Source organism: Podarcis pityusensis (genome assembly GCF_964106645.2).
Source record: "Podarcis pityusensis genome assembly, chromosome: 15".
NCBI classification, from domain to species: Eukaryota; Metazoa; Chordata; class Lepidosauria; order Squamata; family Lacertidae; genus Podarcis; species Podarcis pityusensis.
The window spans coordinates 6,204,623-6,219,021 of NC_138040.1; the positions used below are offsets into that span (position 1 = coordinate 6,204,623).

Sequence of the window (14,399 nt, forward strand, 5' to 3'; positions counted from 1 at the left end):
TAAGCTTCTAAAAGATGCTCAGGCTCTGATTTTGGTGAACCTCCACCAAGAGGAAGTTACCCAGGAAAAGGAAATTGCTGGGCAGCTTCTAAGATTACAACTCAGCATCCCATGGCGGTCCCTGGTGATGTGGTTTAAGAATGTAGGAGGAGCCCTGCTGAGTCAGGCCAATGGCCCGTCTTGTCCAGCATGCTGTTCAAACCAGATAACCACACGCAGGACCTGAGTGGAACAACAGTACTCTCCCACCTGTGATTCCCAGCAGCTTTTATTCTGAACCTGGCATGCTGGAGAGAGCACCAAGCCATTGTGGCTTAATAGCCTTCTGCTCCATGAATGCCACTATCCTTTGGCACTCTCTGAGCCAGGTCCTCTTTCCTGGTTTAACCTGGACAACTGGACGGCACCTTTTAACAGCAAATTTCTATGCCTCTTAAGCCATTGTGCGTGTCATGCTGAAATTCCCTCTTCTGCACCACTGCTGCAAGATGTAGTTGTGTCCTCATACACATCTCTCTCTCTCCCTCCCTCCCCCCCCATAAGAAGCAGATGTGCCCGCAGCCTGGACCTCACTGGGGGCCTCATTCTGCACAGGGAACTTCCTTCTTCTTCCTGTATGCAGATTATGTCATAATATGTTTGGATCCGGTAGTTAATCCACCTGCTGCAGCCAGACTTAATGGAGTGATGATTAAAGCTATGTATACGCTACACCTTTAACATTCTTTCCCTCAAAGAATTCTGGGCACTCGAGTGCTCGCCTCCCCGAGTTACAGTGCCCAGCAACCCTTAACAAACTATGGTGCCCCTAATTATTTGAGGAAAAGAACGGTCTTCAAACAGGCTTTAGAGACATAGCATGTACAGTGGTACCTCTGGTTACAAACTTAATTCGTTCCGGAGGTCCGTTCTTAAGCTGAAACCATTCTTATCCTGAGTCATGCTTTCACTAATGGAGCCTCCCGCTGCGCACGCACCTCTGGCGCACAATTTCGGTTTGCATCCTGGGGCAAAGTTTGCAACCAGGAGCAGCTACCTCCGGGTTAGCGGAGTTCGTAACCCGAAGCGTTCATAACCCGAAGCGTTCGTAAACAGATGTACCACTGTATACAGCCTTACAAAGCTGCAATCCTAAACACCCTTAATTGGCTAGGGCATAAGACCCCATTAGACACAGTCAGCGTTAGAAATTAGCCAGGCGCCAAGTGTGTTTTGCTATTGGCATGGGTCCAATTGCCACTACGTGGAGATTTCTGAGCGACCATAGTTGAAAAACCTCTGCCTTAGTCCATAGTTAACACCATTTCCATTTCCGCAGTATGTGTTTCTCCATCCTGGATACTGGGACAAGTGAATTGTTGTAAGAGCAAGCTACAGTTAAGCAATGTAGTTGAGACCATAGAATTGTAGCGTTGTAAGGTACCCCTGGGGGTCCTCTAGTCCACCGCCGGGCAAATAAACATTCCGTTGTGGTGACCGTAACCTAGCTTATATATCAGAGTTTCTAACATTGGACACAGAGGCATATTTAACTTCCCAGCAAAAAAATGGCTAGGATTTCACTGTACTTGAATAACTCTTTGAGATGTCGAACATCTCAAAAGGGGCTGAAATGGGTCACTGTGTGTCCTGCAATGTGGTTACCAGTTGCAGGCCTTAGATTTGGGGACTCGGCGTTACGGCTAGGTGTCTGCTGTAGCCCCAAGCTCAGGTGAGGCTTGTTACATTTTGGTGGAAGGATTTGGATGAGATGAACTATTTTACCTGGTTCCTGCTGAACTGAAAGCCTCCTCTTGATCTAAGAACTCTCTTACATTTGAGACTTAAAAGCTTGGTCTAAAACCCCTCAGAGCCCCAAGCTGGGGACACCCTGATGAATGTGTCACTTCAGAAGCTGGCTGTGAAAGCTTCCCTCTTGTTCTGCTGCCTCTGTGCCTCCAGCTTCTCCCTGACCAAAGCATCCTTTCCACAGCTGCCTGGACTTGGACATTGGCAGCCGTGCAAATCCATACTATTTGCTACCTTCCAAATATATTTGATAGGGACGCGGGTGGCATAGGGAGCTGCAGGAGAAGGATGCAGTTCAGCAGCTTCTGGACCAGACCATGAAGAGTATAGAGGACATCAAATCTTGCCAAAACATTGGTATGCCTAACCCTAACCCTAGCCCAGAGCTGCCCACAGTGGCTGGGGAAACCCAGCCAGGTGGCCCGGGTATAAATTATTATTATTATTATTATTATTATTATTATTATTATGGCAAGGCTGGCAGGGCACCCATGTGTCCCACTGCATCACCTGCCCCTGCGGTGGTGGACTTGGCTGAGAAGCTCATGGGTGCTCTGGCAAGAGCTCAAAGTCTGGCCTACATTTTACTTCCATCATCCTTCTCCATCCAATTTTCCTTTAATGATAGTAGACCATTAAATAGTAGATCAGAAGCTGCGATTTGGTTTTCAAACGTTTTGGAAGTTGAACGGACTTCCGGAACGCATTTCGTTCAACTTCCAAGGTACAACTGCACTTCATCTAGGGGGGCAACTATGCCCATGGCAGGATAGGAAGTACCATATGGCACAGCCTTGAGTTCCTTAGAAGAAGGGCAGGGTTTAAAAAAATCTCAAAAACCCATGAGGAGGACCAAGCTACGCTCTGTACACTTTGCATGCAACTCCATTATGTGCAGAAGAATGCAAGTCGCAATGCTTCCTCAGGGTTAAACCACAGAGCCTAGGACTTGCTGATCAGAAGGTCAGCGGTTCGAATCCCTGCGATGGGGTGAGTTCCCGTTGCTCGGTCCCTGCTCCTGCCCACCTAGCAGTTCAAAAGTATGTCAAAGTACAAGTACATAAATAGGTACCACTTCAGCTGGAAGGTAAACGGTGTTTCCGTGCGCTGCTCTGGTTCGCCAGAAGCTGCTTCGTCATGCTGGCCACATGACCCGGAAGCTGTATGCCGGCTCCCTCGGCCTATAGAGCGAGATGAGCGCCGCAACCCCAGAGTCGGCCACGACTGGACCTAATGGTCAGGGGTCCCTTTACCTTTACCTTAAATATATTTGGTAGTTGTCAACAGTCAACGCGTACCAGGATGTACCAACAGTCAACGCATACCCTAGGTGGGCAGCAGCTTGCAAGCCTGCTAGAATTGTGGGCAGGGAGGGAGAGAGAGCTGGTGCCGGTCGATGTAGACCAGAAGCATAGCGCACCAGGTATTTTGGACTGCAGCTCCCATAATCCCTGGGTGTAGGTCATGTTGGCTGGGAATGATGGGAGTTGTAGTACAGCAACATCTGGAGGGCTCTCCCAATACCTGATAACCTGGATATGCCAGGATTTGAACTTGGGGCTGCTCTGCTGCTGAGCTGTGTCCTCTTCCCTTTGCATGAGTGTTGCTCAGTTTCTGTGTCAAGGCCCATATCCTTTCCTTTGATATAGTTACTTTGATATAGTGATGGGTTACTATAGTGCAGAGCTAGCCCCCTCCCCTCTATGCAGTGTTAGAAATTAGCCAGGGGCCAGGTGCGTTTTGCAACTGGCGCAGGTCCAGTAGCAACCACATGGAGATCTCTAGATGCCAGGTTGGCGGCCAACATTTCCATCTAACTGGCCCCTCCAGCTTTCTTAAGCAGGTAAACAGGAGAGCTTATTTATCGCATCTATACCGCACCTTTTCCTCCAAGCAGTACATGGTTTGGCTTCCTCATCTGTTAATTCGTGCATCAACCCTGTGAGGTAGGTTAAGAGGCTCTAACTGGCCCCAGGTCACTCAATGAGCTTCATGACTGAGGGGATTTGAACCCTGATCTTCCGTGTCCTGGTCAGACACTGACCACTACACCACACTGGCTTCCTAGAGCACTTCTGCTATGGGTCAGCTCTGTAAATTAAGTAGGCAAATAAATATGGGGAAAGCCAAAAGTCGCTTATACAAGGATCTGAAATATTTTCCTTGAAGCTTGAATTTGTATTATTTGATGTGTTGTAAACCGCTGTCTGTGGACAAACATCGACTCCCTCGGCCGGTAAAGCGAGATGAGCACGCAACCCCAGAGTTGTTCGCGACTGGACTTAACTGTCAGGGGTCCCTTTACCTTTACCTTTAAACCGCTTGAGATTTTTTATTTAAAATATAAAGCAGGGTAAAGGTAAAGGTACCCCTGACTGTTAGGTCCAGTCGTGGACGACTCTGGGGTTGCGGCGCTCATCTCGCTCTATAGGCCGAGGGAGCCGGTGTTTGTCCACAGACAGCTTCCGGGTCATGTGGCCAGCATGACTACGCCTCTTCTGGCGAACCAGAGCAGCACACGGAAATGCTAGTATAGCATGGGAAGCTAGTATAGAAGTGAAATCAATAGTAATAATAATAATAATAGTAATAATAATAATAAATAAATAAATGTTGTTGGAAAAAGGCACCTAGGCCTTCCATCGTGGCGACTGTTACCTAGGTTTAAGGTGCCATTTGGCAATTAGCTTATATATCTGAGTTTCTAACACTGTCTGTTTGGAAGAGCTGTCCCCACCTACTTTTAAATACTTCTGTGAACGTCGCATAGGGCTAGAGAAAGGGTTAAGCAGATATTTTAGAAAAGCTCCCCTCATTCCTGGCCCGTAGCCACATTGGCTGGGGCTGAGTTGGGAACCCCCAACAACATCTGGGTGCTGGTGGTAACAGGTTCCCCAACCTCAAAGTTTAAAGGACAGAAAAGATCCTTGCAAATCAAAGGAGTCTGTGTTTGTGCTCATAAGGCAGTGGGAATGTTGGATTGGATCAAAGTTCACTCCTTTGCCTTCTGGGAGCATGAGTCATTCTTCTCTTCTCAGTGACCTCTGACCTTCTGAAGGATCAAGGCTGCCACTTGCAAGATAAGGTTTTCTGTGGTTGGCTTCGAAGAGGGAGATCTGGGGTGGAGTTGGGGATTGGTAAGGTGTGCTCCTCGCCTTCCATAAATTCATTGTGGGGATTTCTTCCCCTTGTCCTCCAAACACTGAGTGGCTTTCCACATAAGCCAGATATACAATAAACACACAAGCAGTGAATCTAGAGAGTAGTATAAAAACAGCAATATATATATTTATTTTATTTTAAGAAACCAGATTAGGTGAGAAGCTCTGAGGACATAAAATGGTCTTTGACTTTGTGATGAAAAATGAAACCAAATAGGGAGAAGCAAATTTCTCCATTTCAGTTTCTTCTTCTTCCAGTCTTAAATTCAGCTCTCCAGAATTCCACATCAGTTTGAGGTTGTTTTTTTTTTAAGATGTTCATGAAAATGACTATGAAAATTCTTCAACGTTTGCATCTGAATTTCTAATGCCCATGTCTTTGTATGCAGCTTTGCTGAATATTCCCATTTTTGCTAGCTGTTTCTCCCCCAAATACAATGTATTTTTGTACATCAATTTCACTAATATGTGCTTTTAAAAATGTGCACCTGACCTACCATGTGCATTTTTGTGCATATGACTTGGTTGGGGAACTGCATTGCAAAATTCGGTGAAGTGGCAAGTTGTGATGGATAGCTGAGTTGGTGCAAATTAGGTAGAGTCTCATTTAGATTCAAACCAGGTCGAATTTATCTCCCATCCCCTCAAGGTAGGCATCGGGGCGGGGGGGGGGGATCTCCTTTGGAAGGTTGTTCCAACATCAAGGTGCCACTACTGAAATGGTTCTTCTCCCAGTTAACCACCCAGTGCACTTCAGAGGACAGTGGCACCACAGAGAGGAGAAGGTAATGAAAGTAGGAGACTCTAGTCCAGTTTGCTGCGTATGTGCCCAAGAGGCCTCTACTGCTCCTTCTAATTTGGACCTGGGATATTGGTTTGGTTTTGCTCCCATGAAACCACGTTGCAGAACAAACCTTTACTTATAGATCATGGTTTGTTAAGAGCAGATCAAACCACAGCCCTTGGTTCAGGCAGGTTGCTAAGTTGGAAATTGGGTCCCAGTGTGAATGGGGAGGATGAAGTGGCCGCAGTTTTGCTTATGCTCAGTAAACCATGGTTTGCGGCTTACTGTGATGTGTGAACTTTGAGCGAAATAACTTGGGGTGCTGTGAAATCCAGAAGGACAAATGCTAAGAATATTTTTGCATGCTCATAATTGAGGCAGGGCTGTTTCGGATGTGGGCATGTGCTGTAGTGGCATGAAACCGTGCAGGGTGGTAATTAAAAGTAATATTTCACAGGGCAGGAGCTCAGACCTGCACACCAACTAGTTGTCACAGTTATGCCACAGTTGCAAAGCACATGGAATGCTGTCTGCGTAGGGTAACTTTTGGACCTCTTTGAACAACTGCCGAGCCAAAGTACACAGAGAAGAGAAAATGAAAGAGAACTCATTTTTAGCTAGGCTGGTTTAACGCTACTTATAGTTACATAGAATAAAGAATTGTATAGTTGGAAGGGAACCAAGGGTCATCTAGTCCAACCCTTGCAATGCAGGAATCACAGCTAGTTAATCCCTGACAGGTGACCATCAAACCTCTCTTTAAAAACCTCCAGTGAACGGGAGCCCACCATCTTCTGAGTTAGTCCCTTCCCCTTTTGAACAGCTCTTACCATCCAAAAGTTCTCTTTAAGGTTGAATTGGAATCTCCTTTGTAGCAATCTGAATCCATTCATTTGGGTCCTCCCCTCTGGAGCAGCAGGAAACAAGCTTGCCCCATCATCCATGTGACAGCCTGTCAGATTTTTGAACGTGACTATCATGATTTTTGTTTGGAAAATGAAAATAACAAAAGCCGGGCCGCTTTGCTTTCACCTGTTACACCTCAAAGGGGCCACCAGACATTCCACTGAAGAGAAACATGTTAAAGGTGTTAACTGAATTGCAGGTTTTTTATTTTTAAGTGCTCAAGCTTGAAGCTAGATCTTAACTTGGTGAAATTCCCCCCCCCCTAAAAGAACCCCCACATGCACCTTAATAATAAGCACTTTGATTCTTTCTGGTTCTCTAGTTCTGGTTCTCAAGAGCCACCTGGGCAGAACCAGCTTTGGGATGTGTGTTTTCATTAATGCCACCCCCAACCCCAGTTCAGAAGTTCCTGGGGGTTTCCTTTGAAAGGTGATGGGGAAATGAAAGTGTGCCAGATCCATAATGCAGACGGTGTTACCATCCAAATTAAGGCAGAAGGGGGTGGAGGGTCCCTGGAAAAGGGAGCCACAGTTGTACCTTCTTTGTTCAGGACTTCTGTAGTCCAAACTTCTGATATGCGGAAGCCTTCTTCACACACTCACTGCTGGAGTAGGATGCTTCTGCCCACTCTTCCAGCTTGTGTTTGCCAAGAGCTCAAAAACGAGAGATTCTCAGGGGATGCCCGTTTCCCTGCCTCCCAAGGCAGACCTGCCAGCCCTTGTTGGGTGTAGATTTACCAAGTAGAAATCAAATCCGGAAGTGTCACAAAGCACTGTGCCAATTAGTGTAAATCTGCAGGGTAGTCCTTGCTCCCAGCCGTACCCCCCACCCTCCTCACGCAGGGCTACAGGAGTAGAAAACATTGTACCTTGGAGTCACTTGTTTTTAATTAATGCGCTCCTAAATTGGCACTTTGGGAGAATTGGCTTCTCCCCCACCATTAAGCTGTCACACGTGCGTGATTCCCACTCTGTAATTTTGTTGCTGTAATTAAGCCGTTGGATCACTTACTCTTGCGTGGCGTTTGGAGGCTGCTCACTACTTAGGAATTGCACAAGCCCTTTGATAAGCAGAAGGACTGTAGCTTAGGGGTTAGAGCACCTGCTTTGCATGCAAAAGGTCCCGGGTTCAATTCCCAGCATCTCCAGGTAGGGCTAAGAAAAGACTCCCTGCCTCCAGCCCTGGAGAGCCACTGCCAGTCAGTGTTGACAGTACTGAGCTAGATGGACCAATGGTCTGACTTGGTATAAGGCAGTTTCCATTGTTCCTGTTTAACTGGCTGGCTAAACCAGATGAGAGTAGCCGATGGGTCTCAAACCCTTGGTGAGTTAGGGACTTCCCCTGCATGCGAAGATAGGTTCTGGCTGATGGAGCGGATGAGACCAATAGTGGGTCCAACAGTCAAGACTGAAGGCAGTTTCTGCATATGCTATAGCGGGAAGTGGGGGGCAGATGGGGCTCATCCACCTGGGAAGGTAGCCCATCTAGGAGATGAAGAACTCTGCTCCTAAATCTCCGCTGTCTCGTGGGACATCTTTGGGAGAAGAAAAGGCTAAGGAGTAAACCCTCCACAAATGGAGAGCAGAGTCCCTAAGATGGTTGGATGGGACTTTGTATGCCTCCTTCCGGCAACTCCTGCAGCCAAGTGGTGCCAGATATCTTGCTCTGCTTCCCTTTGGACCACACCTGCAAGGCTGAGGGGGGTCTTGTCATCTGGGCAGCCCAGGACCTCCATACATAGTGCCCAGGCTTGCACCCCAGAGAGGTCACTTTGGTGCTACAAATGCAGCAAAAACACAGTATGACGGATCTCCACAGCCACAGCAGCTGCTGTGATTATCCAGCAGTTTGACTTCACCCTCACAGGCACGCTCCACTATCTTTCAAGACAGACGGATGCCAGTGTCCTTAATGCTGAACCGTGAGGACTGAACCTGGTTAGGAACAAGTTGCAGCGCAATCGGAGGGCATCTGCTTTGCATGCAGAAGGTCCCACCTTCTGTCCCCAGAATTGACAAGGCTGAGAATGTCCCCAGTCTGTAACCCTGGAGAGCTGTCTCCAGTCAGTGTAGACCAGAGTTCTTTGGGTAGGACTACACCTCCCATCATCCTTAGCCAGTGTAGCCAATGACTGGGGATGATGGAAGCTGTGGTCCGACAGCACAACATCCTGAGCTAGATGGACCAGTGGGCTGACGCTGTGCAAGGCTGCTGCCTACCTTCCTAGGAGCATAAATGCTGTCCAGTGCAGCAGGTCTCTCGACATGGTGTAAAAATGATTACGAGTGAGGGGAGCTGCGTCTAAAGGATCTCTAGAAAGTGGGAACCAGGGACAGATCTACACTTGTCGTTTATAATGTTAAAAATGCGTTGTTAAAATGTGACATAATAGCAAAGGAAAACTGCTATTAAGCATTATAGAACGTGGTTTTTTTAAAAAAATGTTTAGAAGGTCAGTGTAGATCCAGCCCAGGAGAAAGCTGGGTGTGCTTTGAAGTGCAGTAGACCACCTCAGTTAGTGAGTTGGGACCTACCACAGGTTATGGCGTGATCCAAGGTGGGTAGCAAGAAGAGTACTACCACCAGGCAGATAAATGGTAACATAATTAGGAAATGGGTCCCCAAACGCATGTTTGGCTAAAAGGTGGATCCTGAGTCTGATAAGACTGCTGCAATATATGGTCGGACTTTGAAAATAACTTTTGCTTAAAATCAAGATCATTGCTAAATACACTATTCCATTTCATCTCAGGTTTTGGCATTTTCACACTGCTTACAACTTTTTCTGGGTTTTCCCCCCCTGCACCCCTCTGGTGGCATCTGGCTGGGTGTGTGACACCTGGAGGCCTCATTCCCATGTCTTCTTTTTTCCTTGCAGATGGTGATGGAGTTTCCTGATAACGTGCTTAACCTTGATGGGCATCAGAACAGTGGGGCGCAGTTAAAGCAATTCATCCAGGTAGGTTGCTGCCATGCACCTCGAAAGCTGAGCACCAAAATGTTCCCAGTAATGTGATTGCTCTCCTAAGATTTTTTTTTCATTTTTGTTTAAATTGTGCATTCGTTCGTTTGTTGCTTTATTGGACAAATGCCACGGCATGTTTAGTTGCTTTGACCGCAGCAGCAGAAAAAAACCACAAAACATTTCTACCGCGATTACGATTGTTATAACCACAACACCAAAACAAAGATTAAGAAAAGAAAAATATTTCTTTTACAATTGCAAACTTACTGTGTTACAGTCAGGGGGGTGTAAAAAAAATCTTAGCTTGTGCTGATATTTTTAAAACCCCCTATCCGTTCTTTATTTTTCTTACTTAACCTTGAATTGTCTTTAGCAGCATGTGTGTTTCTAACACTAAAAAAAAAAAAAAAAGTTTAATCTCATTAAACATATCAAAACCATATGGAATATTAGAAAGTTGCTCAGTATAAGCAAAGGCCATACTTTCAGAAATTTGTTCCATCTATATCCTGCTGCTTTTGATCTTAAACAATAAATTAATTTTGGCATTAAAGCTGATTGCCATGGCTTATTTATGTAGTCACTGCATAGAGGTAATTTTCTGATTTTCCAGAGTTCCATCAGCAGAGGGATTGCTTGTTAAACCCCTCTAGGAATTGTAGCTCCACGAGAGGACAGGAATTAGGGGTCTCCTAACAACTCTCAGTGCCTGTAACAAACTACAGTCCCCAGAATCCTTTGGGTGAAGCAACAGCTGTTTAAAGTGAGATGATACTGTTTTAAATGTATCATGTGGATGGGGCCCATGTCTCTTTACAAAAGGTGTTTCAACTGATCGCCCTTCTCTAAAACCCTTTCGCTAATGGCAGTGAGTTTTTAGTATGCAAATGAACAAAAAAAAAAGCAGTTTGTGAGGCAGGAGTAAAAGATAAAAACAAACAGGTCAGTTAAATGCAGAACAATATACTGAATAAAGGCAGGATACAACAAAAAACACCTGCGCTCTTTTGTTTACTGTGGAGCCAAGGAGATACATTTTGGAAGAGAGTGCAGCTTCAGTGTATAGAGTTCTGCATTGCAGTGTAGTGGTTAGTATCAGAGGGACCTGGCAGGCCAGGGTTCAAAATCCCCTCTTGACCATGAAGCTCAACTTGGTGACCTGGGGTCAGTCACTCCCTCTCAGCCTGTCCTACCTCACTGGGTTGTTGTGAGGATGTCAAAGAGATGCAGAAGGAACCGAAGCACGCCACCCTGAGCTGCCTGGAGGAAAGGTGGGATGATATAAATGCAATAATGAAACAGAATAAATTTAATCAGGCCTTTACAAAAAGAGAGAGAAGAAGAAGCAGCAGCTCATTTCTCTCTTTCTCCCTAGCGGCACAGCATGCTCAAGCAGCAGGACCTGAATATTGCCATGATGGTGACATCGCGCGAAGTCTTGAGTGCTCTCTCTCAGCTTGTCCCCTGCGTTGGCTGCCGCCGGAGCGTGGAGCGCCTCTTTTCTCAGCTCGTGGAGTCGGGGAACCCTGCCCTCGAACCCCTCACCGTCGGGTCCAAGGGAGTCCTCTCTGTCACTCCGAGCTGCATGAGGGATGCGAAGAAGCTCTACACGCTGTTCTACGTGCACGGGTACGCCGAAGGGGGCAGTGTGGCCGTCACTAGTTTGTGTGCTGGCTTAGGGCAGAATCACAGAATTGGGACCCCAAGGGTCATCTAGTCCAACCCCATGCAGTGCCTAAATCCTGTTGCCCAACATGAGGATCGAACCCGTGACCCTAAGATTAAGAGTCTTATCTTGGAGTTCAGCTCCTATCATCCCTGGTCATTGACCCAACAGCTGCTTTCTAGGGCTGATGATGGAATAGAGTCCAGCAAGATCTGGAAGGCTGTTGATTCTCCACCCCTGGTGTAAAAGCAGATCACAGATGGAAGGAACTACTATTACTACTAACAACAATAATTTGTTGCTGTTACTAATTTGTTATTAATTTATATGCCAGAATGGCTTCTAAGCAGTTTAAAATGGTAAATCCGATCTGTAATTAAAATACACAATAAACATTAATTAAACCCTTAATTAAAATAGGCAACAAAACAAGCAATTCAAAAGCCCGGCAATCAAAACAGAGCGATGAAACCAGAAGTTCAGTTCCGGAGAGGGCTTTCCTAAAGAGGTGCGCCTGCAGAAGCCGGCAGAATGCCACTATTGATGGGGGTCAGGGACTCTCGTATTTCAGCAGGGCGGGCCTTATAGGACACTGGTGCCGCCAGCGAAAAAGCCCACCTCCGCATTACCACAAACCTTGTTAAAAGAAACATGGGAGGAAGGAAATAAAACCCGCCAACAGTCTAAAGTTTTTACAGGCTTTTGCTTTGCAACCTTACAAAGTTTTAACTCGTCAGCAGCACCTTGTAAAACGCTAATACTCAGCCGTAAGTTAATTGCGCAGCGGGCTTCTGCAATATCTTCTATACCTCTCTGTGGCTTCTTTTTTTTTTAAAGGTCCAAGTTAAATGAAATGATTGATGCGATTCCGAAAAGTAAGAAGAACAAGAGGTGCCAGCTGCACTCCTTGGACACGCACAAACCCAAGCCTTTGGGGTAAGTTCTTCAGAAGCAGCATCCCTCTGTGCAGAAACCAGAAAGGGGGCTCTTCCATGAGCAGGAGGGGTAGCACCTTCCCAGTCAAGTGGCTTTGTAAGCTGCTGGAAGCAGGGCAGCGAGGAAGGGGGTGGAAGAAGCAGGGCAGCTGAAATGTGCAAGGTTTAACACACAATTTAAGAAGCATGCCCATACACGGATGCTCTGTTAAAGTACCCAGCATAGTTCTGGGACATCCTAAAAGTGCGGGTATGAAAAGCAAAGCAGTCTGTCACACTATATTGTAGCTTTATGTTGTGAACCGCTCCACGGATGGAGGGCAGTAATACAAATTTAATGAATCATCCCACCAGGCGGCCCACCTTCCAGCTTTTGGGTGGCAGAGTGGGGTAGAATTTAATCATTATAAACCTAAGTAGAAACTGTCTCCCCCTCCTCAAATGTGACTCTAAAAAGACAAGCCTAATCTGGTAGCCTGACTTGAGCTGTTTTGCTTACAAGTCATCGAAAATAAGAGTATAAAAAGAGCTCTGCTGAATCAGAGCAAAGCCTTGGGAAGAGTCCTGCTGGGGGCCCATTTGGTCCTGCTTCCTGTCTCCATAGTGGCCAACCAGATGCCTCTTCCAGGAAGCCCAAAGCAGGACTGGAGTGCAGCCGCTCACTCCTCCCTGGTTGCGATTTCCAGTAACTGGTACTCTGAGGCGTATGGCCTCGCACAGTGGTGACAGAACGTAGCCGCCGAGGCTGTTGCAGCAGACCTCGAATAACAGGCTCCTGGAAAAGTGGGCCTTTGGTGTGTGTTCCACCTCCGCTTCAAAAGTATCTTTCATTCAAATGGTTGTGGGGTTCCCCTCCCCTCCCCAATACCTCTATGGTGCTAGATCAGCCTCCCACAACCTGGTGCTCTCAGATTGCAGTTACTGATGCTGGCTGGGACAGGTGAGATTGGCAATCACAAACACTGCTGTCCTGGCTGGGGCTATTGGCAGCTGTCCTCCAAAACATCTGCAAGGCACCAAGTGTGTAAGGCTGCATTAGATCTTACGGTTTGCTCCTGAGTTGGAAGGAAATCATTCCATTTGATGTGGGGCTTTTAAATGAATGAGGTTCCCTTGCTTTCCCCCGGACCCCAAGAGTTGGGGAAAACTAATAATAATAATAATAACAACAACAATAACAACAACAACAACTATTATTATTATTATTATTTTATTTATACTCTGCCCGTCTGGCTGGGTTGCCCCAGCCCACTCGGGGCAGTTTTGAACAGATATAAAAACATCAAATATTGAAAACTTCGCTATACAGGGCTGCCTTCAGATGTCTGCTGGGAGGCCATTTTGCAGGACGGGCACCCCAACTGAGAAGGCCCTCTCCCTGGGGGTTATTCTTATTATTTGATTTATATACCGCCCTTCGTAACAAGATCTCAGAGTAAAAAATACCAAGTTAAAAACACATATTGCAGTGAGGGGAAATGGTAGAAGGCCCCTGGAGTTGGATCTCAGTGTCCGGGCTGGATGATGGGGGTGAAGCCATTTAGGGCTTTCAGGGTCAGCCGTAGCAGCCCTTTGAATGGGGCTCCTAAGGGTCAGGAGAGTTGTTGTGCCCACTGACATAGCCGCTAAATTCTTGTCTTAACACTGTGTGCTGCAGCGAAGGGAACAGTAGCGCCCTGAGTGCAGAGAAGTTAGGTGCAGATAAAAGAAGTAGTGAAGACGACAGGAAGGAGAGCAGGTGTAGGATCACTTTCTACTATGGACCTTTCCAAGGAGCAGCCAGGTAAAGGGAACCGGTGGCAGCTGGGCTCAGGGCGCGGCGTGTTCCCGTTGCCTCCAGCCCTCCACACTTGGGGCGGCTTCGTTCTGCTTTAACCCGCGCCGCTTTCCCCTCCTCCTCTGCAGGGGTTGCTGGATGGACGTGTGGGAGCTGATGTCTCAGGAGTGCAGAGACGAAGTAGTTTTAATCGACTCCAGCTGTCTGTTAGAAACATTAGAAACTTACCTCCGGAAACACAGGTGAGCAAATGGAAAAGTGTGTTTTCTTAGCGTCGCACTCGAGTCTCTTATCTCTCCGTCCAGATAAAATTGCTCCAAAGGTGGGTTTTTGTTTTTTTAAAAAAACGGCTTATATGCATGTGTGAAATCTCGGCCAGTTTCTGAAGCTCCTTAGAGTTCATGTAACATATTTTTG

General features: G+C 46.7%; 1 protein-coding gene across 6 annotated transcripts in view; it reads left to right on the forward strand.

Annotated features, from left to right (window-relative positions):
* The window catches only part of GGNBP2 (gametogenetin binding protein 2), a 32,123-nt gene that overhangs the window by 4,800 nt on the left and 12,924 nt on the right, over nucleotides 1–14,399 (forward strand). For 4 of the 6 annotated variants that reach the window (XM_080982933.1, XM_080982935.1, XM_080982934.1 and 1 more), the window contains 5 exons: nucleotides 9,518–9,598; nucleotides 10,980–11,233; nucleotides 12,108–12,206; nucleotides 13,863–13,988; nucleotides 14,111–14,224. In XM_080982933.1, coding sequence (XP_080839059.1) covers nucleotides 9,518–9,598; nucleotides 10,980–11,233; nucleotides 12,108–12,206; nucleotides 13,863–13,988; nucleotides 14,111–14,224 — 674 coding nt within the window. The remainder of the gene's footprint in view (nucleotides 1–9,517; nucleotides 9,599–10,979; nucleotides 11,234–12,107; nucleotides 12,207–13,862; nucleotides 13,989–14,110; nucleotides 14,225–14,399) is intronic. The other 2 variants (XM_080982937.1, XM_080982938.1) reach the window with 1 other exon arrangement.